At 41.7% G+C, this 20,121-nt stretch overlaps 1 protein-coding gene across 2 annotated transcripts; it reads right to left on the reverse strand.

The window, feature by feature from the left end:
* Positions 1–3,466: 3,466 nt before the first annotated feature.
* On the reverse strand, positions 3,467–20,121 carry ILDR1 (immunoglobulin like domain containing receptor 1). 2 transcript variants are annotated; one of them, XM_070749951.1, is made up of 8 exons: positions 19,704–20,022; positions 15,878–16,048; positions 12,784–12,933; positions 12,136–12,255; positions 11,232–11,378; positions 8,426–8,530; positions 6,933–7,750; positions 3,467–3,822 (listed from the first exon to the last, which is right to left on the reverse strand). In XM_070749951.1, exons 1-8 carry the CDS (start codon positions 19,759–19,761, stop codon positions 3,781–3,783), a joined length of 1,611 nt encoding a protein of 536 aa, XP_070606052.1. In that variant the 5' UTR covers positions 19,762–20,022; the 3' UTR covers positions 3,467–3,780. The 2 variants fall into 2 exon arrangements, with proteins under 2 accessions (XP_070606052.1, XP_070606051.1); XM_070749950.1 differs by having other exon boundaries at positions 3,600–3,822; positions 19,988–20,121.

Genomic DNA, 20,121 nt, shown 5'->3' on the forward strand with positions numbered 1-20,121 from the left:
TCAACATCCAATTGCCTAGTTTTCAATGTAATAATACTGCTGACTTGGACCAGAGTACCTCCGGAACCGCCTGCTACCGCACGAATCCCAGCAATCGATAAGGTCCCACAGAGTTGGCCTTCTCCGGGTCCCGTTGACCAAACAATGTTGTTTGGCGGGCCCCAGGGGAAGAGCCTTCTCTGTGACAGCCCCGGCCTTCTGGAATCAACTCCCCCCCCCCAGAGATTAGAACTGCCCCCACACTCCTTGTCTTTTGTAAATTACTCAAGACTCATGGGCCATCTATACCGCCAGGCATGGGGGAGTTGAGACACCTTTTCCCCAGGCTTTTTTATATTTATGTTTGGGTATGTATACGTTGTTTGCTTTTTTAAATATGATAGGGTTTTATGTGCTTTTTAATATTAGATTTGTTTTCGCTGGAATATTGTTTTTATTATTGTTGTGAGCCACCCTGAGTCTTCGGAGAGGGGCGGCATACAAATCTAATAAATTGAATTGAATTGACTCACAATTAGATTTTAATCAATTATTCCTTGATCAATCAAGCTCAGTTTCACATATCTTACACTTGTGCATTTGATTTGTTTCATAAATAACTCTGCATTTGCCATAATTTAGAATCATTCAATTATTATCTACTTGCTTTACCTATACAAATCATTTTGAATTTTTTCCTTACGCATATTAGTAATTCGTACCTAGTTTTTTAACATTTGCAAATCTGATCAGTCACAACTTCTCATGTAAATCATTAATAACAATGAACAGCATCACTCCAACAATTACTCCCAGCAGTGTTTTACTGTATACCTTATTCCCCAATGACAAAAGTAATTTGAGCAGTTCTGAATAGCTGCCTCAGACTTAGAATGACTGAAGTCTAAATGTGACTGGAAGTGCTCATTAGATAAATCCTTCTAGCCCTTTCCTTGATATACCAGAGCTACACTGGTGTTTTATTTTTATTGCCTACTGCCTAACATTATAACAATTTTTTCTTCACTCATCAACTTGTTGGTTTCTTTGAATATGCAAACCTCACAGATTAGGCTACATTTTTGTTGACATCAAATAATGCAGTGCAAAGACTTCTGCAAACTGTGGATACTAGATATATGCACTAGTATCCAAAAGTTTTTTCACTCAAAAATTTATAGAAATCTTCCTGACTCCATTTTTTAAAAAAAACATCCTATTACACAATATGTGTAATGGGCAAGACTGAATTCTGTAATTCAATAGAATAGAATAGAATTTTATTGTCCATGTGATTGGACACATAAGGAATTTGTCTGAGTGTAGATAAAAAATAGGTTCGTCTAGAATCAGAGGGCAGTGATTTTCAACCTTTTTTGAGCCGCTGCACATTTTTTACATTTACAAAATCCTGGGGCACACCACCAACCAAAATGACACAAAATGACACTCTAACATAGTACATATTATACATATAGTTAATAATATAGTTCACTTAGTGGGAAACCTGGGCCTGTTTCGATGAACACAAAAGGGATATTCTGGCAGGAATGGTAGAAAGACACATACAAAGCTCTTCCTCCACAGTTCTCAGTCTCAGCATCTGTTTTGATGGTGTATATAGAGATTTGAGCTCTTTAAGATGACCCCTCAGGAGGTCATATACAATATAGATAATACAGTGATTCCCCGGTTATTGCGTCCCCGACCATTGCGAACAGGCTAATTTGCGATTTTTGAACCCGGAAGTCAGAACACCATCTGCGCATGCGTGCCCTTTTTTTCTATGGGCACGCATGCATAGATGGCGCCGGGCAGATCAGCTGCTGGGCGGCTTCCCTAGGTCTTCCCCCTCTTGGCGGGCATCAGCGAGGAGTTTCCCCACCGCCCACGCAAACTCCTCGCTGCTGCCGCTTCGCTCGGGCCGCTTCCCAGCTGAGTACTCAGCTGGGAAGCGGCCCGAGCGAACGGCTTGTCCGCAGCCTGCCCACGCCGTTCGCTCCCCCTCTTGCTGGCGGGAGAGCGAGAAGCCCTCCCCAGCACCCGCTCGCCTGCCCTTCGCCGCTCGCCCGCCCTTCGCCCGGCCACCCGCCCTTCGCTCGCTGCTCACCTGGGTTCGGGGGGGGGGTGCTGGCAAGCCGCCCATGCCGGCGGCGACGTTTTAAAACAGCGGCGCGGCTTTCCAATGAGTCCCGAAGACAAACGCGGAAGTTTGACGTTTGTCTTCAGGACTCATTGGAAAGCCGCGCCGCTGTTTTAAAACGTCGCCGCCGGCATGGGCGGCTTCCTAGCAGCCCCCCAAACCCGGGTTGGGGGTCCGGGGGGGTGCTGGCAAGCCGCCCATGCCGGCGGCGACGTTTTAAAACAGGAACCCCAATCTTCAGCTCCTCGCTAGCGCTGCGGGAGTAAAAACACCATCTGCGCATGCGCAGATGGTGTTTTTACTTCCGCAGCGCTACTTCGCGAAAACCCGCTCGTTGCGGGGGGTCCTGGAACGGAACCCTCGCAACGAGCGGGGGATCACTGTATTGTGATGCATTGTATATCACCCTCTGCAGGGGCCTCTTATAAAAAGAAAAAGGTCAAATATCTATATACCCCATCAAGATAGACATAACCAGCTGAGGCTGAGGCTTCATCTACTGGTGGCAACATTTACCTCCAGTCCTGACCAGGATTAGAAATCGGGACCATGGGGAGGAGTAACAGTTTTAACTACTCGCCACAGCCACAGAATGACAAGTGCGCGGCAGCCCGAGCGGGGACCTTCCTGGGTGTGGATGAGAGGCGGCCTACTATTGGTTCATCGCTAGTGGTTGGGATGAATCCTAGAAGGTGATTGGTCAGTGAGCATTCCCTGTGCCTCCACTCTTCCTGTCGCTGATAGCTGGAGGGATTGTGAGGGGAATGTTTACGTTTGGATGGAGGCGGCTGGCGACCGGCCGGATAAATGGCCTCCACGGGCTGTATCCGGCACGCGGGGCCGTAGTTTGGGGACCCATGTTTAATTTTCCCCATGGCACACCTAACCATGTCTCATGGCACACTAGTGTGCCACGGCACACTGGTTGAAAAACACTGTCCTGGGGTACAACACTTGATAGTCCAGGTACAAATAAGCAATCCAATTATATTAGGAGCCAGTCAATATAAACTGTGATACAAGCAACAAAGTTACAGTCACACAGTCATTTGTGGGAGGAGATGAGTGATGGGAATGATGAGAAGATTAATAGTAGTGTAGACTTAGTAAATAGTTTGACAATGTTGAGGAAATCATTTGTTTACCAGAGTGATGGCATTTGGAAAAAAAACTGTTCTTGTGTCTAGCTATTCTGGCTTGTACTCTACAGACACATTTTGAGGGTAAAAGTTGAAGCAGTTTGTGTCCAGGATATGAGGTGTCTGTAAATTATCCAAGATTAAAAGTGTTCTCTTTTGGAGTAACTACCCCACCAGTTAATGAACGATTAAGGAGACCACTGGATTAGTCTGCACTGCAGCTTTGTATTCTTAGTAAGAGTACTAAGATCCAGGTAAGACCTCAAGGTCCAGGCAAGGGAATCATTTCCATATTGTTACAGTAATTGTTTTGTAAAAAAAAAAAAAATCTTACTGCATTTTTCAAAGTGCAAAAACGATTAAAAACTTTTAATATAAAAAAGTGCAGTCTGATGGTGATGGAGAAATAAACCTGTTACTGACGGCTATACTTAATGAATAATATTAAAAGCCAGAATGAAAATCTGATCTTCAGGCAGCCACAAAAATCCCATTTTACACAGTATTAGAGTGAAGAGGCTAAATGACGACACTCATCCCACTGCGAGAACTGCCTTTTTCCTAGAAGAGAAAAGTAAACTGCTATTAGTAAGGCGCCAGGAAAGATGACAGGTCAGCAGCAGCCATTTATAATGCACTTCATTATTTTTTGATTAATTTAAAAGTATATTTTACACTTGCCTGATTTGAAACCATCCAATCCTTAGGATCAGGGGTCCCCAAACTTTTTACAAAGGGGGCCAATTCACTGTGCCTCAGACTGTTGGAGGGCTGGACTATAAAAAAACCCTGCGGTTTTCTTAACGCCACCCTGGGGGAGGAGGAGGTGAAGTGGAGCAAGTCCCCAACTCCTTGCCGAGTTTTTTCTCTCTCTCTCTCTTACTTCCTCTTCCTTTTCTCTCTCTCTCCCTCTCGGGGGGCTTCTCGGCGGCCTCCCAAACGCCGAACCCGGAAGTTCGGGTTTGGCGTTGGGGTTCAGGACCCTGGGAAGCCCCCCGGCTGTTTTAAAAGGTGACAGCCGGGCGGTGGGGCTTCCCAGCGGCCTCCCGAACCCGAACCTTTGCCGAACTTCTGGGTTCGGCGTTCGGGAGGCCGCTGGGAAGCCCCACCGCCAGGCTGTCACCTTTTAAAACAGCCAGGGGGCTTCTCGGCGGCCTCCCGAACGCCGAACCCAGAAGTTCGGGTTTGGCGTTCGGGTTCAGGAGGACGCTGGGAAGCACCCCCGGCTGTTTCAAAAGGTGACAGCCGGGCGGCAGCGTTTTTCCCCCTCCGTTGCACAGATTAATTGATTTTACATTGTTTCCTATGGGAAACAATGTTTTGTCTTATGAACTTTTCATCTTACGAACCTCCCCCTGGAACCAATTAGGTTCGTAAGACGAGGTATTACTGTATTTTACTCATCAATGTGGTTAGACTGCAGTACTGCAAGCTACTTCTGCTGATCAACGGCTGCCAGCAGTTTGACAGATCGAATCTCAGTAGGCTCAAGGTTGACTCAGTTTTCCATCCTTCTGAGGTCGGTAAAATGAGGACCCAGATTGTTGGGGAAAATATGCTTATTCTCTGTAAACCGCTTACAGAGGGCTATAAAGCACTGCAAAGCGGTATATCAGTCTAAATACTAAATGCTATTCTCCTTATGTACATTGAGAGTATATACAGTGATCCCCCGCTCGTTGCGACGGTTCCGTTCCAGGACCCCCCACAACGAGCGGGTTTTCGCGAAGTAGCGCTGCGGAAGTAAAAACACCATCTGCGCATGTGCAGATGGTGTTTTAAACTTCCGCAGCGCTAGCGAGGAGCCGAAGATTGGGGGGCGGCGCTGGTGTTTTAAAACGTCACCGCCGACATGGGGGGCTCGCTAGCACCCCCCCGAACCCCCAACCCGGGTTTGGGGGGGTGCTAGCAAGCCCCCCATGTCGGCGGAGATGTTTTAAAACACCCGCGCGGCTTTCCAATGAGTCCCGAAGACAAACGCAGAAGTTTGCCGTTTGTCTTCGGGACTCATTGGAAAGCTCCGATCGTTTTAAAACAGTTGCGCCGTTCTCCGCTGACTCCGGGCGAACTTCCCCGCTTTAGGAGTCAGTGAAAAACGGCGCGCCTGCTTGGCTTCGCTCGCCGCTGCAGCCAACGCGCGCTACGATCTTCCGGGCCAGCCAGGCTCAGTCACGGAAGGCAGCTGCTTGGCCCGGGATGCTGGGCCGAGAGGAGCCGGGTTTGATTCGCTGAGCCTGGCTGGCCCGGAAGATCGTAGCGCGCGTTGGCTGCAGCGGCGAGCGAAGCCAAGCCGGCAGCAATGTCGCCGCCGCTGCAGCCAACGCGCGCTACGATCTTCCGGGCCAGCCAGGCTCAGCGGATCAAGCTCGGCTCCTCTCGGCCCAGCATCCCGGCCCAAGCGGCTGCCTTCCGTCACTGAGCCTGGCTCGCCCGGAAGATCGTAGCGCGCGTTGGCTGCAGCGGCGGCGACATTGCTGCCGGCTTGGCTTCGCTCGCCGCTGCAGCCAACGCGCGCTACGATCTTCCGGGCCAGCCAGGCTCAGCGGATCAAGCCCGGCTCCTCTCGGCCCAGCATCCCGGCCCAAGCGGCTGCCTTCCGTCACTGAGCCTGGCTCGCCCGGAAGATCGTAGCGCGCGTTGGCTGCAGCGGCGGCGACATTGCTGCCGGCTTGGCTTCGCTCGCCGCTGCAGCCAACGCGCGCTACGATCTTCCGGGCCAGCCAGGCTCAGTCACGGAAGGCAGCTGCTTGGCCCGGGATGCTGGGCCGAAAGGAGCCGGGCTTGAAGATCGCAGCGCGCGTTGGCTGCGGTGGCGAGGGCTTGCAATGGAGGGTGGAGGAAGCGGCCATGGGAGGGCGAGCTGCCTCAGGGAGGAGGATCGGGCGGGACCAGGTGGGGGCTGGAATTTCTCCGCTTGGAAGAAGCGGCCAGGGCGAAGGGCGGGCGAGCGGCGAAGGGCGGGCGAGCAGGTGCTGGGGAGGGCTTCTCGCCCTCCCGCCAGCAAGAGGGGGAGCGAACGGCGTGGGCAGGCGAAGGGCGGGCGAGCGGCAGCGAGGAGTTTGCGTGGGCGGTGGGGAAACTCCTCGCTGACGCCAGCAAGAGGGGGAAGACCCAGGGAAGCCGCCCAGCAGCTGATCTCCCGGTTGCCATCTACGCATGCGTGCCCATAGAAAAAACGGGCACGCATGCGTAGATGGTATTTTGACTTCCGGGTTGAAAAATCGCGAAGTACCCTGTTCGCAATGGTTGGGGACGCAATAAACGGGGGATCACTGTACACCAAAGACAAATTGCTTGTGTGTCCAATCACACTTGGCCAATAAAAAATTATTCTACTCTATTCTCTCTATTCCCATCCTAGTGAAGGTGCCGGTTATTACTTATAAAGCCCTACATGGCATAGGGCCAGGCTAATTTGAGACTCCACCTTTCTTTCAAGTTTGTATTTGCCCCACCAGATCTAGTAGAGAGGACATGCCCTGGATCCCTTCTATCAAACAACAATACCTTGTTGGACCCTGTAGTTGTGCACTTGTGGTGGCCACATCTCCTCTATGAAGCACCACCCTCCATCTGTATCCCATTCTCTATTTCCTGTCTCTGCTACAGACCAGTATGTTTAAGGACAGAATAATTCAAGTAATCATAAAAACCATGATATCACAATTTACCGACTGTTCTGTCAACTTTTTGAATTTCTTGTTCTTGGTTGGGGTAGCTTCAACAGAACAATAACTAGGTGGTTTTTCGTACTGCCAGTCTGAGGACCGATGCTGACGTTGAGGCCTATTGTTTTTCCGGGAATAGTCCTGTTCTCCAGAGGAACTCCATGACTCCGCAGAGGATGGAGGAGAATAGCTGCGATGCCGTCGTCGATCCTGGTGAGCAAAATTGTTGTTGTGTTGATTCGTTCTTTGTTGTGAATGTCGATTTTCTCTCTGGGAATGTTGCTGTCCAGAATACCCTCTTCTTGTCTCAAGATGGGAATCAAAAGTATTTCTGCCTCGTGAAGGGGGCACTTCATCTGTTGCAGAACTCCGGTATCTATCCTGATTGCTGCCATATCTCTGTGATTCATTTCTGTTTCTATACCTATCCCATAGTTCCTGATCATAGCTGGAAGGAGAATCATCCTCCAAAGATGAAGGACGACGCCATCTCCTCTCCTCCCTGTGGTTTTCATTTGTGCTTCTCCGAGGTCTTTGAATATGTGTAGACCTTCCTGGTCGTGATGAACTGCTAGATCTCCGAGAGGATGGGATACTCTCCACGATAGGAGGCAACTGGATTACTCTGCGTTCCACAATCTCTGAGCCCAAAGAAGAGAGAATGCTAGGATGCTGACTGCTTCCAATGTGATGTGAAGGTAGTAAAGGCTGAGACAGATTAAGGTTCCTGATCTCGGATTCAAGATGATCCAAAATCTTGTTGCTAGAGCGCCCGTGAGCAATTGGAGGCATTGATGGTTGGCTGCTTTGGAGAGAAACTTCTAAAGGACATAAATAATAGAAAACATATGTTTAAATTGAATTCTAGCTACAGGGAGTGCCTTTGGATAGAAAAGCAAGATATAAATATCTGAATGATCAATTCATCTCTGTGCTGTTTTGAAAAATGGCATGCTTCTCAATGCAGCACACTTAAAGAGTTACTTTTGCACAGTGTGCAAAGGATCTCTGCAATACAAGGCACTTTTGTAACACAAACTGAAAAGGGCAGCTTCTCTCAATTGATTCAGCACTGTGCTGCTTAATCATGTCTATGCTAAAGTCTCAAAGGGATCAATGTTTTTAAAACTTGTACATAACACTGCAGTATTGGGGTGCAAAAAGCCAATAGCAGGATATTTTCTGGTTATATTCAAGTATAATAGTTATAAAAGTTAGAAATTTAGCTCACGAAAAAGAAAGCCAAAATTCAAGACAGTAGATACACTGTAACTGTCCCAGATAGTTATACTGAACATTTAATATTATCTTATCTCCATGGACAAATGGCTTCAATTGATTTTTTTTTTAAATCCCTTAACTGCCCATAAATTTTCCATCACTGTATTATTGTGCCTCTGGGAAAAGAAGCATTATAATGTCATAGAAGGAACACTCTAAATCAAGTGAAAAACCAAATGCTTCAACAAAGGGACAGCATCCCTTGGGGCTCCTACCTCTCTGTAAAAGTGGGTTTAATTGGTACGAAGATGACTGGGAGTGGTGTGTCATCCATGGAAGAAGATGTTGAGCTTGTTTCACAAAGTGGTGCCGTTCCAGGACTAGAGAATAGAAAAATAAAATTGGCATTACGAATTTATGAATTTAAATCTCACAGAACTGTCAAGTTCATTGAATAGCTTTGTGTTTTGCAGAGTTGCAATAATAAATCATTGCACTTCAAAGGTAATCATTATCCGGTTCCTTTCTCACTTAAAGTACAGGTAGTCCTTGGCTTATAGCCCTTTATTTAATAACTATTTGAAATTGCAATGGCACTGAAAAAAGAGACTTATAAGTGACTTTCACACTTAAAACCATTGTACCATCCCCATGGTTACATGGTCAAAATTTGGGTGCTTGGTAATCGGCATGTTTTTATGACAGTTGCACTGTCCTGGAGTCACGTGATTACATTTGTAACCTTTTCAGCTGGCTTTCGGCAAGCAAAGTTAAAGGTGGAAGCCAGATTCGCTTAACAACTGCAGTGATTTCCTTAGCAGCTGGAGGGGGGGGGAGGTCATAAAATGAGATGCAATTCATTTAACTGTCTTGCTTAGCAAGAAAAGTTTTGGGCTCAACTGACTTGTTTAAGTGAAGGATTGCCTGTAGATTTAACATACATGATCAAATGTTCACTTTATCAATATAAAAGTGACAGGTCTTTCAAGTTTTGTATTCCAAAGCCCCTTACATCATTTTCATGGGAATCTATCTAATTGAAGGAACAATTATGATTAGGTCGCAATTATATGGTAGGAACTGCAGAAAATACAGTCTGGGGTTCTATGACATATTGGTGAGGGTCCCATCAGACACTATGAACCCCCCCCCCAAGGATTTATCAAACTTTGTTACACAATGCTAGTGTTCACAGTGGTGAGAATTTTTATGTATTGTAATTCAACCACTGGTGTTCCACTTTGTTGTCATTGCAAACAGTATAAACAATGTAAGTTTTTTGCAACTTTTATTTGGATGTTTTCTGAAGCCTGAACATTATTTCAAGGATTCTTCCAAGGTAGAAAGGCTGGAAAAAAGCTGTTCTATATACCTAAGGATTAAAGGAAGTGTTACAGAATTTCTGAGGCCTCGGCAAACATTACTTCTGAAGTCCTTAGAATGTCCACACCATATCGGAGGACACCTGCTGCATTACTTCTATGTTAATACTACAAACATTCACCACAAGCAAGTTTTTTAAAAATTAGACCATTATTTCAAAAAGCTGCCTCACATGAGACAAAAGCTCTGATTAGAACTACAAATGGTATACATATATATATATAGAGGGAATGGCAAATAAAACATAGTTGCAAGACATAGAGATCAAGGTACTCAAATTCCCTTCATGCTACTTAATTATATAGTATTCCCTTCATTTTCGCGGGTCCGAATTTCGTGAATAGCTTATATCATAGTTTTTTAAAAAAATATTAATTAAAAAATACTTCACGGTTTTTTATTCTAAACCACGTTTTTTCCCGCCCGATGACATCATATTGTTAATAAATAAATATGTTTATAAATATCAGGATCACTAAGTGTCTTATTCAATGGTGAGTACCAGTAATAATGGTGAGTAAATGGTTGTTAAGGGAATGGGAGATGGTAATTTAGGGGTTTAAAGTGTTAAGGGATGGCTTGTGATATTGTTCATAGCCAAAAAATGGTGTATTTACTTCCGCATCTCTACTTCACGGAAATTCGACTTTCGCGGGTGGTCTCGGAACGCATCCCCCGTGAAAATCGAGGGAACACTGTACTTTAAAATCTGCAAAGGTCCTCCTCATATTGCTTATTGAATTAGATGGGTGGACACAGAAATTAAAGTATTTTATGTGGTGGCTGAACTTTAATTATATGAAATTTCCTGTTTATTTTATTTATTTATTATTTGTTTATTATTTAGATTTGTATGCCGCCCCTCTCCGCAGACTCGGGGCGGCTCACAACAAAGTGAAACAATTTACAACAAATCTAAATTACAGTTTAAAAATATTTTTAAAAACCCCATTTTCTAAACAAACATACATACAGACATACCATTCATAAATTGTATATGCCCGGGGGAGATGTCTCAGGTCCCCCATGCCTGACGACAAAGGTGGGTCTTAAGGAGCTTACGAAAGGCAAGGAGAGTAGGGGCAGTTCTAATCTCCGGGGGGAGTTGGTTCCAGAGGGTCGGGGCCGCCACAGAGAAGGCTCTTCCCCTGGGGCCCGCCAACCGACATTGTTTAGTTGACGGGACCCGGAGAAGGCCCACTCTGTGGGACCTAATCGGTCGCTGGGATTCGTGCAGCATTGGTATTTCCTGTAATTGGTATTTATCCTTAATTTATATTAATTTTGGTTGTTTCCTGATTGCTTATTTGTACCCTATGACAATCATTGAGTGTTGTATGTCATGATTCTTGGTAAATGTATCTTTTATTTTATGTACACTAAGAGCATGTGTAACAAAAAGCAAAATTCTTTGTGTGTCCAATCACACTTGGCCAATAAAGAATTCTATTCTATTCTATTTTTATATGAGCTACTTTTTAAAAACACATAAGTGTCTTCTAAATATTTTTTTAAATAGAAAACTACTGGATAAATGAAACATTGAGGGATATTAAATCTGGAAAAAAAATCTTCTTGGCATAATTGTGCTGTATCTCTTTTGGTTCCGACTTCCCGAAGTCACCAAAGTGCATATGGAAGCAACATACATTTTGCACGCCTCTCTTATGAATTATATTTGTAAGGATTCTGGATTACCTTTTTCATTGCAGCAGCAACGAGTTGGACAGCAGGCACAGCGCAAATGGCAGCAACAATACTGTGGGCAGCACTGACACCAGCATATTCCAATTAGCATGAAGAGGAGGAGGGCACCAAGGATGATGAACAGTACTGTAAGCCAATCTGCATCACGTAAAAGCCCCCCCGCACAAAAAAATATTATTCAGTATTCATTGTTTTCTCCATAACTAGGTACCTCATCCTGCAGTCTGAGAGAAAACGTTCCCAATTTTTCCTGATGTTATCTTTCACATGAAGTGCTTATATTCAGACAGAATAATTCAAATCTCAGAATAATTCAAATCAACATCTTTCTGTTTGGTTGTCAAGGAAAATAAAGAAATGGATTCCTTTCTTCTTCAATTGTACAGAGTTTAGTATTATTAAAGTTAGCTAATTTGATAAACCAAATATGAAGGTGTTCAACCTAAGGTTCCATGAAAATATCCTGAAACATTATTGTGATAATTTACTGCAACTAATATTATTTTAAAAATTTCTTTCCAGGATTAATTCGTTTCAGTTCTGTCATTATCTTTTCTATTGTAAGGCCTTTTTATAAGTAATACTCATAGAAGAGCCAGATGATATTGTTCCAACATATCAAAATAGCAATATACATTTTTATTCATCTACCACCCATAGCAATGAGATGTGATTTTTTTTTTTAAATGTCCATATTTAAACCACACACCCTCAGTTAATTGAAAGCTGGAATCCAGCTGTATTTCTAGCTGAACTTCACATCATGTAATTGATGATATTGTACAATTTTTGTGTTATTTCCGTTATTTACTCAAAAACATTCATGGTTGGAACCGAAAAAGAGAGAATTATCCTAAAATTTGTGGTCCGCCCCCCCCAAATTGATGCTACATACTCAAAACAATGAGCTTGACTTCTTTGTCTGGATCGCCAGTTGTGTCTCCTGGAGCTTCAACGGTACAATAATAGACTCCATGGTCCCACCACATAACCTCATTAATTACAAGATCTGCTCCTATAAAATGGGGAAAAAAACATAATGAAGCCCCACCAATGTTGGTTTTAGACAATGACCTAAATTTCTGAATAACAAAATAATTATTTACAGCAATAAAAAGTCAGCAACTGTAATCCCGAGCAGTGCTCAGGCATGGCAAGACTCAGTGCCTTGCCATGGAGGCTTATATTACACTGTGCTAATTTGCATTAATGCAGACAAAGAAAAGAATCTTAGGGAAAGTTTATTGTATAATGGACATAAAACAGTGCTAAAGAATTTTAAGCTATATAAACACTGATCTGGTAAATTCTTATTGGTAAGAATACTAATTTAAACATCTTATTTTAATCTGGTGCCCTTCAAATTAGAAATTCAAATGTTGCTACTGTATATTTCATGATATAATGACAGAATTAAATGAGGATTGCATAAAGCATTAGAAAGAAGGAGTGTTAAAAACATACTATACATAATAATGCATAATTTGTTAGACTATATTGGAAGAGATTTTTGAGACTGCTAACATATCCAAAGACCACTTACTATTCTGAATTGTGATCTTTCGCTGCCTGTAATCAACACCCAACACTGGTTCATTCTGACCTCTTTTCTGAGCAACAATGCGCACTTCCCGTTGGTTGTCATTGCAGTCATTGGAAGGATCCTGGCCAAGGTCTATACTTGCCTGATAGGCTGTAAATGAAATGTCAAATTATTTACACTATTTGGGAACCAATTTCCCCCTCTCCTTGCACTTTTGTATACAGTAATTTCCTTTAATAGTGGAAGGCAGCAATGAAAAGGGATTACATTAAGTAACAACACTTCCTGAAGAAGTTCTTTAGTTTTGATTTTTAGGTTTGATTGTATCAAGTTCTAATCTTTACAACAGATTTAGAAAGACAACAAACTACCACTTCTGCCTTTTCCGACCACACTAGCATTAAAATCTCACTTCCAAAACATTTTTGCTCATTGATGAATTAAGCAGTTGGCACAATATCCTTGTTGCTGTTTTTAAAGGAAACAGATACCCAATGATCGGTAATCCTAACCATATCCCATTGGTGCAAAAAAGGCAGAAGGCAACTGAAATAAGCAGATGTAAACAACCGTCTGCCAAAGTCATTGGTAGGCAAAAATGGAACAAGAGCTGGCAAACCTGTAACAGAGCGAGTCTCTTATGTCATATAAGCCATACATTTGAAACATGTGTTGCTAAACAAACAATTGATGGGTTCATAGAGCGTATCAAACAAGCAAATACATTATGGAATAGTATCTTATGTCAACCATACCAATAACTGAATAAAGGCCAAGCTCTTGGGATCTGTCAATAAATGGAAATAGAAAATGATGGACCCAGTAGGCTTTTTAAACAATGACCATTACAATTCTAAGTAATAATAAACAATGAGTTTCATTTTAATTTGATTCATTACTTGTATAGGTCTCCTAATCCTGACTTGGAAATTTTGGAGATGGGATCCTTTATCTTGTACTGTATTTGAGTTGGTAAAATTTGGAGGTGAGTAATTTGTTGGGGGTGAGGAGTAGCATTCTGGGTATGGTAAGCAGACCCACATACACTGGAATACAGGGAGGAAGGGTGCATAGACTGCTCAGAAAGCAGGCACTCTTGGTGTCTTGTATGCTCCTATCTTTTACTCCTCTATTCTCAAATCCAAGGAACAGTCATTAGATTCTTGGAATGTTTATTTTTTATTTTATTTATTTTGTCAAACAATTATAGGGTGGTAATTTGTACAAATAAAATATTAGATAAGTAATGACAGTAGGCACAGTGGTGCGCTTATTCACGCCCCTTACAGACCTCTTAGAAAGGGGGAGAGGTCAATTGTAGATAGTCTAGGGTTAAAGGTTTTGGGGTTATGAGGAGAAACCACAGAATCAGGTAGTACATTCCAGGTGTTGATTACTTTGTTGCTGAAGGCAGCGGCTGCTTAATTTTAGGTTAGCTTATTATATATCATCATTCAAATTCTCATTCTGGAGACAAGCAAACTGGCTTGCATTACCTGGCTAGACAAAAACCCCTGGCTGTAACTTCTGAACTGTAATGCAGGGAAGTGGCTATTTTTTTAACAGCTAAAACTTCATTTAGCAATAATACAATATATACAAATATACGTATATTCCTTTCCCCATTTTAAAATGGGCATTAACAGTACTTTGTGCTCATTATTTTATTTAAAATAAAGCTTTTTTTAAAAAAAATCTATGAATGAAGAGATAATTACTGAAGTTATACAACTGCTCAATAAAAAATACAAGCAGGGCATATAACATTATTTTTATGATACCAAAACTAGCATAAATGTTTATGCTCAACACCAATTTTTTCACTGTGTTGTACATAAATGTTAAAAAAGAGAATAAATCACCGTTAAAGTAATACAGTATAGATAAATAGTTAATTTCTGACCTTTCCCTTTGTATTTCAGCTGATTTACAGTAACTTGGTATTAGAAACCTTTCTTGCTTAAATTTAGTTAAGCTTTTGTTATGTATATTTAATGTTAATTTCATCAATGTTGCATATTAAAATTAAAATTAATGCTCAAAATTAAGTTCTAAATCGTACTGTTTTTCTTCCAGTGTTGTCCAATATTTATCTTTACAGCTGTAATAATTATTTATTATGTTATCTTTATTGACTTTTTCTGTGATTATGCTTAATAAAAATGTAGTTTTATTTTGATCCCTAAAATTTCTGAATAAGAGGATTTTTTCCAATACAGATAGTCCTTGACCTATGACAATTGAGCCCCAAATTTCTGTTGTTAAGAGAGACATTTGTTAAGTGAATTTTGTCCCATTTTATAATCTTTCTTGCCACAGTTGTTAAGTGAATCACTGCAGCTTTTAATAATACAATTAAGTGAATCTGATTTCCCTATTGATTTTGTTGTCAAAAGATAGCAAAAATTGATCACATGACCTTGGGATACAGCCATGGTCATAAATATCAACCAGTTGCCAAGCAACTTAATTTTGATCACATGATCATGGGGATGCTGCCAAGATTGTAACTTTGAAAAATAGTCACAAGTCACTTTTTCCATGCTGTTGTAACTTTAAGCAGTCACTAAATGAACTTTGTAAGTCAAGGAATACCTGTGCTTAGGGGATTTTCTAGATATCCATCATATACAGTAGACTATTTCTTCTGTTTCATAGCATTTTCAATATTTATTTACTATGTTTTCTATTTTGTCAATTATTGACGAAGTTAAATACTACCTGTAAAATTTTTATACCAATTCTCTCTCAAACAATAGCTTGGAGTCATTTTATAGATGTGTTCTACCATTCTTCCCACCACCAAATTGGGGCTATTTCTCTGAAATGTTGCATCTGATTTGTCATGCATGTTTTATCACATCATACCCAACTCAGCAGCCTAGTAAATGGTTGATTCCATATAGGAATTTCAAATTCTGTCATTCCTTTTCAAAGTCCCATCCTCATTTTTGAGCTCAGATCTTTTTCTTTGAGCAATTTGTTGCCGTGTCCAGGGGAACTAATTGGGGATTTTATGCATGGTATTTTTAAAAAATTTCCTTATATCATGCTAGATGGTAATCCTTGGCTGACCCTTAGCAGAAGTACTCACCAATAGTATAGTAATCAAGAATGGGATCCTTGCAAAAAGATTTATAGCGCCAAGTAACAACTACATCCTGCAGTGGTGCTGAAGTACTATAGTCACATCGGAGGATCACAGATGCAAATAAAGTTGTATATCTCTCAGTATCTGGCACTGTCACAAGAACAGAGAAACAACCTATACGGGTACAAACAAACATCACATTACACTCTGTGATATTAATTGAATATTATAGTTGCAGATTAGGAAAGAGATGTGAAGAAGAGAAAGTAGAAGTGAAGTCAGTTTTAGTGTCTGCAAAAAAAGAAGCTTCAAGTGTTTTGTCTCCTAATATTTGACAGGTTCAAGAAATCAGAAACCAGCATAGGGTTATAACGGTGAAGGCAAATTGGTGCTATGTAAGAGTCAAAGGGCTACAAGCTGGGTTGGACATAGATCTCTTTCACTCCAGACTGATGATACATTTGACCCCATTCTCAGGCTCAGCCTGGCCATCTCCTACAACAGTGATGGTGATCCTTTTTTGGTTCATGTGCCAAAAAGGTGTGTGTGCACGTGCTAGCCTGTATGTATGTGCTCACACCCATCCCCTCCCCAACAAATGTGCACCCTTGGCGCATGCACAATTCTTTGCACATAGGCCTCACTGAGGCCTGGGATGATGAGAAAAAACAACGAAACCAGAAATTCAGAAAAATGGACTTCTGGTTTGCTCTTGGGCTGTTTTTTGCACTCCAAAACTTCCCTGAAGCCTCTGGAGTGTGAAAAACAGCATAACGGGGAAACCGGAAATCTGTTTTCCAAACGTTCGGTTTGCCGTTGGGTTGTTTTTCAACTCCAGGACTTCAGGAAGCTTCCCTGAAGCCTCCGGAGTGTAAAACATAGCACAATAGGAAAACCGGAAGGCCATTTTTCCAAACTTCCTCGCATGCCCTCCGATATAGCTCTGCGTGCCATGTGTGGTACACGTGCCATTGATTCGCCATCATGGTCCTACAACATTACCCACAAAAATATTAGCAGCATCATTGAATAGCTGTTGCATCTTTGAAATCACCATTTCATCTCTTCCTATAGATTTTTTTTGCTACACTGCAAATAAAGGAGTCATTCCAAAAACTCGCTGGTTCCTGGAACAACTCCTTCACCCATCCCCAACCTGATAACATAGCTAGGTCTTGAGATTTGTAGAATGTTGAAAGGGAAGGAGCTAAGCTTATTTGGGGAGGGGGAGATATTTGAGTCTTTGGAGAAGGGAGGCATACAAATCTAATGAAATAATAATAATAATAATTAAAAAAAAAAAAAAAGGCACAGCAGCAGAGAAGGTTTGCCTCCTGGGATCACCAAATGTGATTTTCTAACAAATGGGACTTGCAGCATGCTTTTTCTGCCAGATCTGATGGAGCAGGCAAATGTGATCAGGCAGAGGCAGTCCCTCAAATAACCTATGCCATGAAAATCAAAATTAGCACCTTTAAAAGTCAAAATTGGCAGCTTGAATTGGATCCCAAAACAAACTCATAACCAATGCATGTAGAACACAGATGTAATATGTATCATTCTAGGGCAGTGATGGTGTACCTATGGCTACAGGTGGCAAACAAGAGCCCTCTCTTTGGGTATGTGTGTCGTCGCCCCAGCTCAGCCAACTGGTCATTGGGTTTCCACGCATGCGCGCTGACCTGCTAGTTGTTTCTGGCACTCTGGTGCACACATGCATGCGCGCCTTCCGGTTTGGGCATTCTGTGCCCAAAAGGTTTGTCATCACTGTTCTAGAAGCACTGAAAAAGGGAATGCTTTAAACTTTGCAATGCCTTAAAAGATATTAAAAGTATCGATCCACACTGCCCAAAGTCATAAAGTATGAATTGGGTGGTTTTATTATGTTTTCAAGAAAAATATTATTTATTTTTATTATTATATTAATACTAATAGTGTTATATTAGATATACTTATTATCTTAGCTATAATCCCATGAACTCTCTATCACGTATGTATACGAGATAACATAAAATAAATATTCCAGTATGAAAGCTATCACAGTACTTGTGATAACGTAATATAAATATTTGGTGCCTTATATGGAATAACTCAAATAGTACTGACTACAGAAAGTAGAAGAGGATTTCATTTTATTTTGGCAGTTTTGTTCTTCTGAATTCCAAATAGAACAAAGTAATTTTATATGAGAGATATTAAAGCAGTTTCTGTGTTATGTAGTCTGTGGAGAACATTGCGCTTTTCCAATGGAGTGACTATTACAGCTGTTGAACTGGAACACCTGCATACCTCAATAGCCTAGTCTTTGCATATTACAGAATATTTTACATTCACAGAGCAAATAATCTAAATATTATACCTGCAGGGAAGTTCTAATGAATTGGGGGGGGGGAAATATTTTTTAAGGTGGGGCTTAACAAAAATAACCATTATGAAGAAAATTCTGTATATTATTATAGTAGACTGGAACATGATTTAAAAAACAGTACCGAAGTAGAATATGTCTCCTTTCTAGACACTGTTAATCTACCTGCATTATTCTCTATTGAAACTACAGCTATTGGAAGGCATAATTATATATTATCTGAAGGACTTCAGGCCTCCATATATGATCCAAAAAGTCAATTCCATAAAGAATATTCTTGAAAAAATAGACTATAGTGACACTCTTTTTAGGTTGAGATGGAAGTCCATCCATAGACTAACTTTATTTAGTGATTTAAAGAATTCACTGCATCATTTAATATTGCTATGGTAACAAATTTATCAACAAACAGATTTTATATCACAACAGCTTGGGCTGGTGATATTATAAAACTATTGAGGAAATGACACCTCAAAAGATCTCTGTAGTGACTCTGAAAAAAATTGTAGTTATTAGTCCTCTGTATAAGATAATGGTCAGAAAGAAGTCATTTTCCAAAACTCTTCCATTCTCTTGACATTTCTCTCTATGGAAGAAAGTACGTAATCTTTAGAACTAGTAACATATTTTGTTTTCCTACCACTTGACAAAGCACAATACCTTGGCACATATTCTAATCCCATTAGCCACCACCAAACTTTTAAGCTATGTTTTATACAAACTCATTTGCATGCTGTATTTGCAAATATGATGTGTAAGCAAGAATTTGTGAGAAATAAGAAATATAAAAGTGATGCATGTACAACATTAAGAGGGTATGGTAACTTTAGTTATTTCACTATTGGGGGAAACCCAAAATTTACCTTAAACAAATTATTGTATTGTTCTCAAGAAAAGTTTCACCCAGGAGCAGCAATAGTTAAAACAAAATAAACTGCACATATATTGTATTTCTGTGAATCCAAACATATGCATTCAGTTAACTCACAATTTTCATCTAGACAAAAAATACTCTATATAATATATAAATTTCTAACAATTTTCACTTAGACAAAACTTATGTGCGTATGTCCTATATCACAAATACAGGCAGGTTTACAACTGAAATATAGGGAGGCGACATTAACCAGATATTTAGTTCCTATCTAAACTTCCTCCAGACTCCAAACTGCGATTTTACACCAGCAAATGTTTCCTTCTTTCAAGTAAAGTTTAAATAATTTAAAACAGTTGAGAAATATCTGAATGGGGTTGATCAATTGCTCAGCCTTCTAGGATTGTCTGATGAGGAAATTGGTTAGAAAAAAAAAAGACAAGCGGGGAAGAACCAGGTAAGGAAGCACAAAAAGTGTGTGTGTGGGGGGGTCAATTTACTAGATAAAAGCAAGAGGAAAGATCGAGGTTACTAACAGTTACTACTCCGTTTTGTTGAGCTAACCAGCTTCTCTCCCCTTGTCGACTCACCTGTCGAGGTGAGGCCGATAAAAAGCGCTTGAAATTGCCACTGCCAGATCCAGGCCATGGCGTCTCCTCCCACTGCCCGGAGCCTCTCTAGGTAAACCTCAGTCCGCCCTTTCCTAACTTCAATTTCCACGAATTTTGTTTTTTTCCGCAGCCGAGGAAGGGAACCTCGAACCTTTCTGCCGGGGGAGGAGCGGGCCAGAACCCACTTCCTCCGTTCAGGCTTCTCCGGCACCTGTTGCTGAGGCACTTTCCCATTCCCTGTAGGTGCACTCCGCGGCGAATACCTGCAGGTGCCGCGCTCGCCCTCAGGGTCCCTCCTTTCCTTGAAGCTTGCTGGGAAAAAGCCTGAGCAGAGACCTCTGCTGGAGCACGCCGAAGGGCGCCGCCGTCCATTATTCTGTTCCAACTACGGCTAGCC

Source organism: Erythrolamprus reginae, chromosome 4 (assembly GCF_031021105.1).
Source record: "Erythrolamprus reginae isolate rEryReg1 chromosome 4, rEryReg1.hap1, whole genome shotgun sequence".
Taxonomy (NCBI): domain Eukaryota; kingdom Metazoa; phylum Chordata; class Lepidosauria; order Squamata; family Dipsadidae; genus Erythrolamprus; species Erythrolamprus reginae.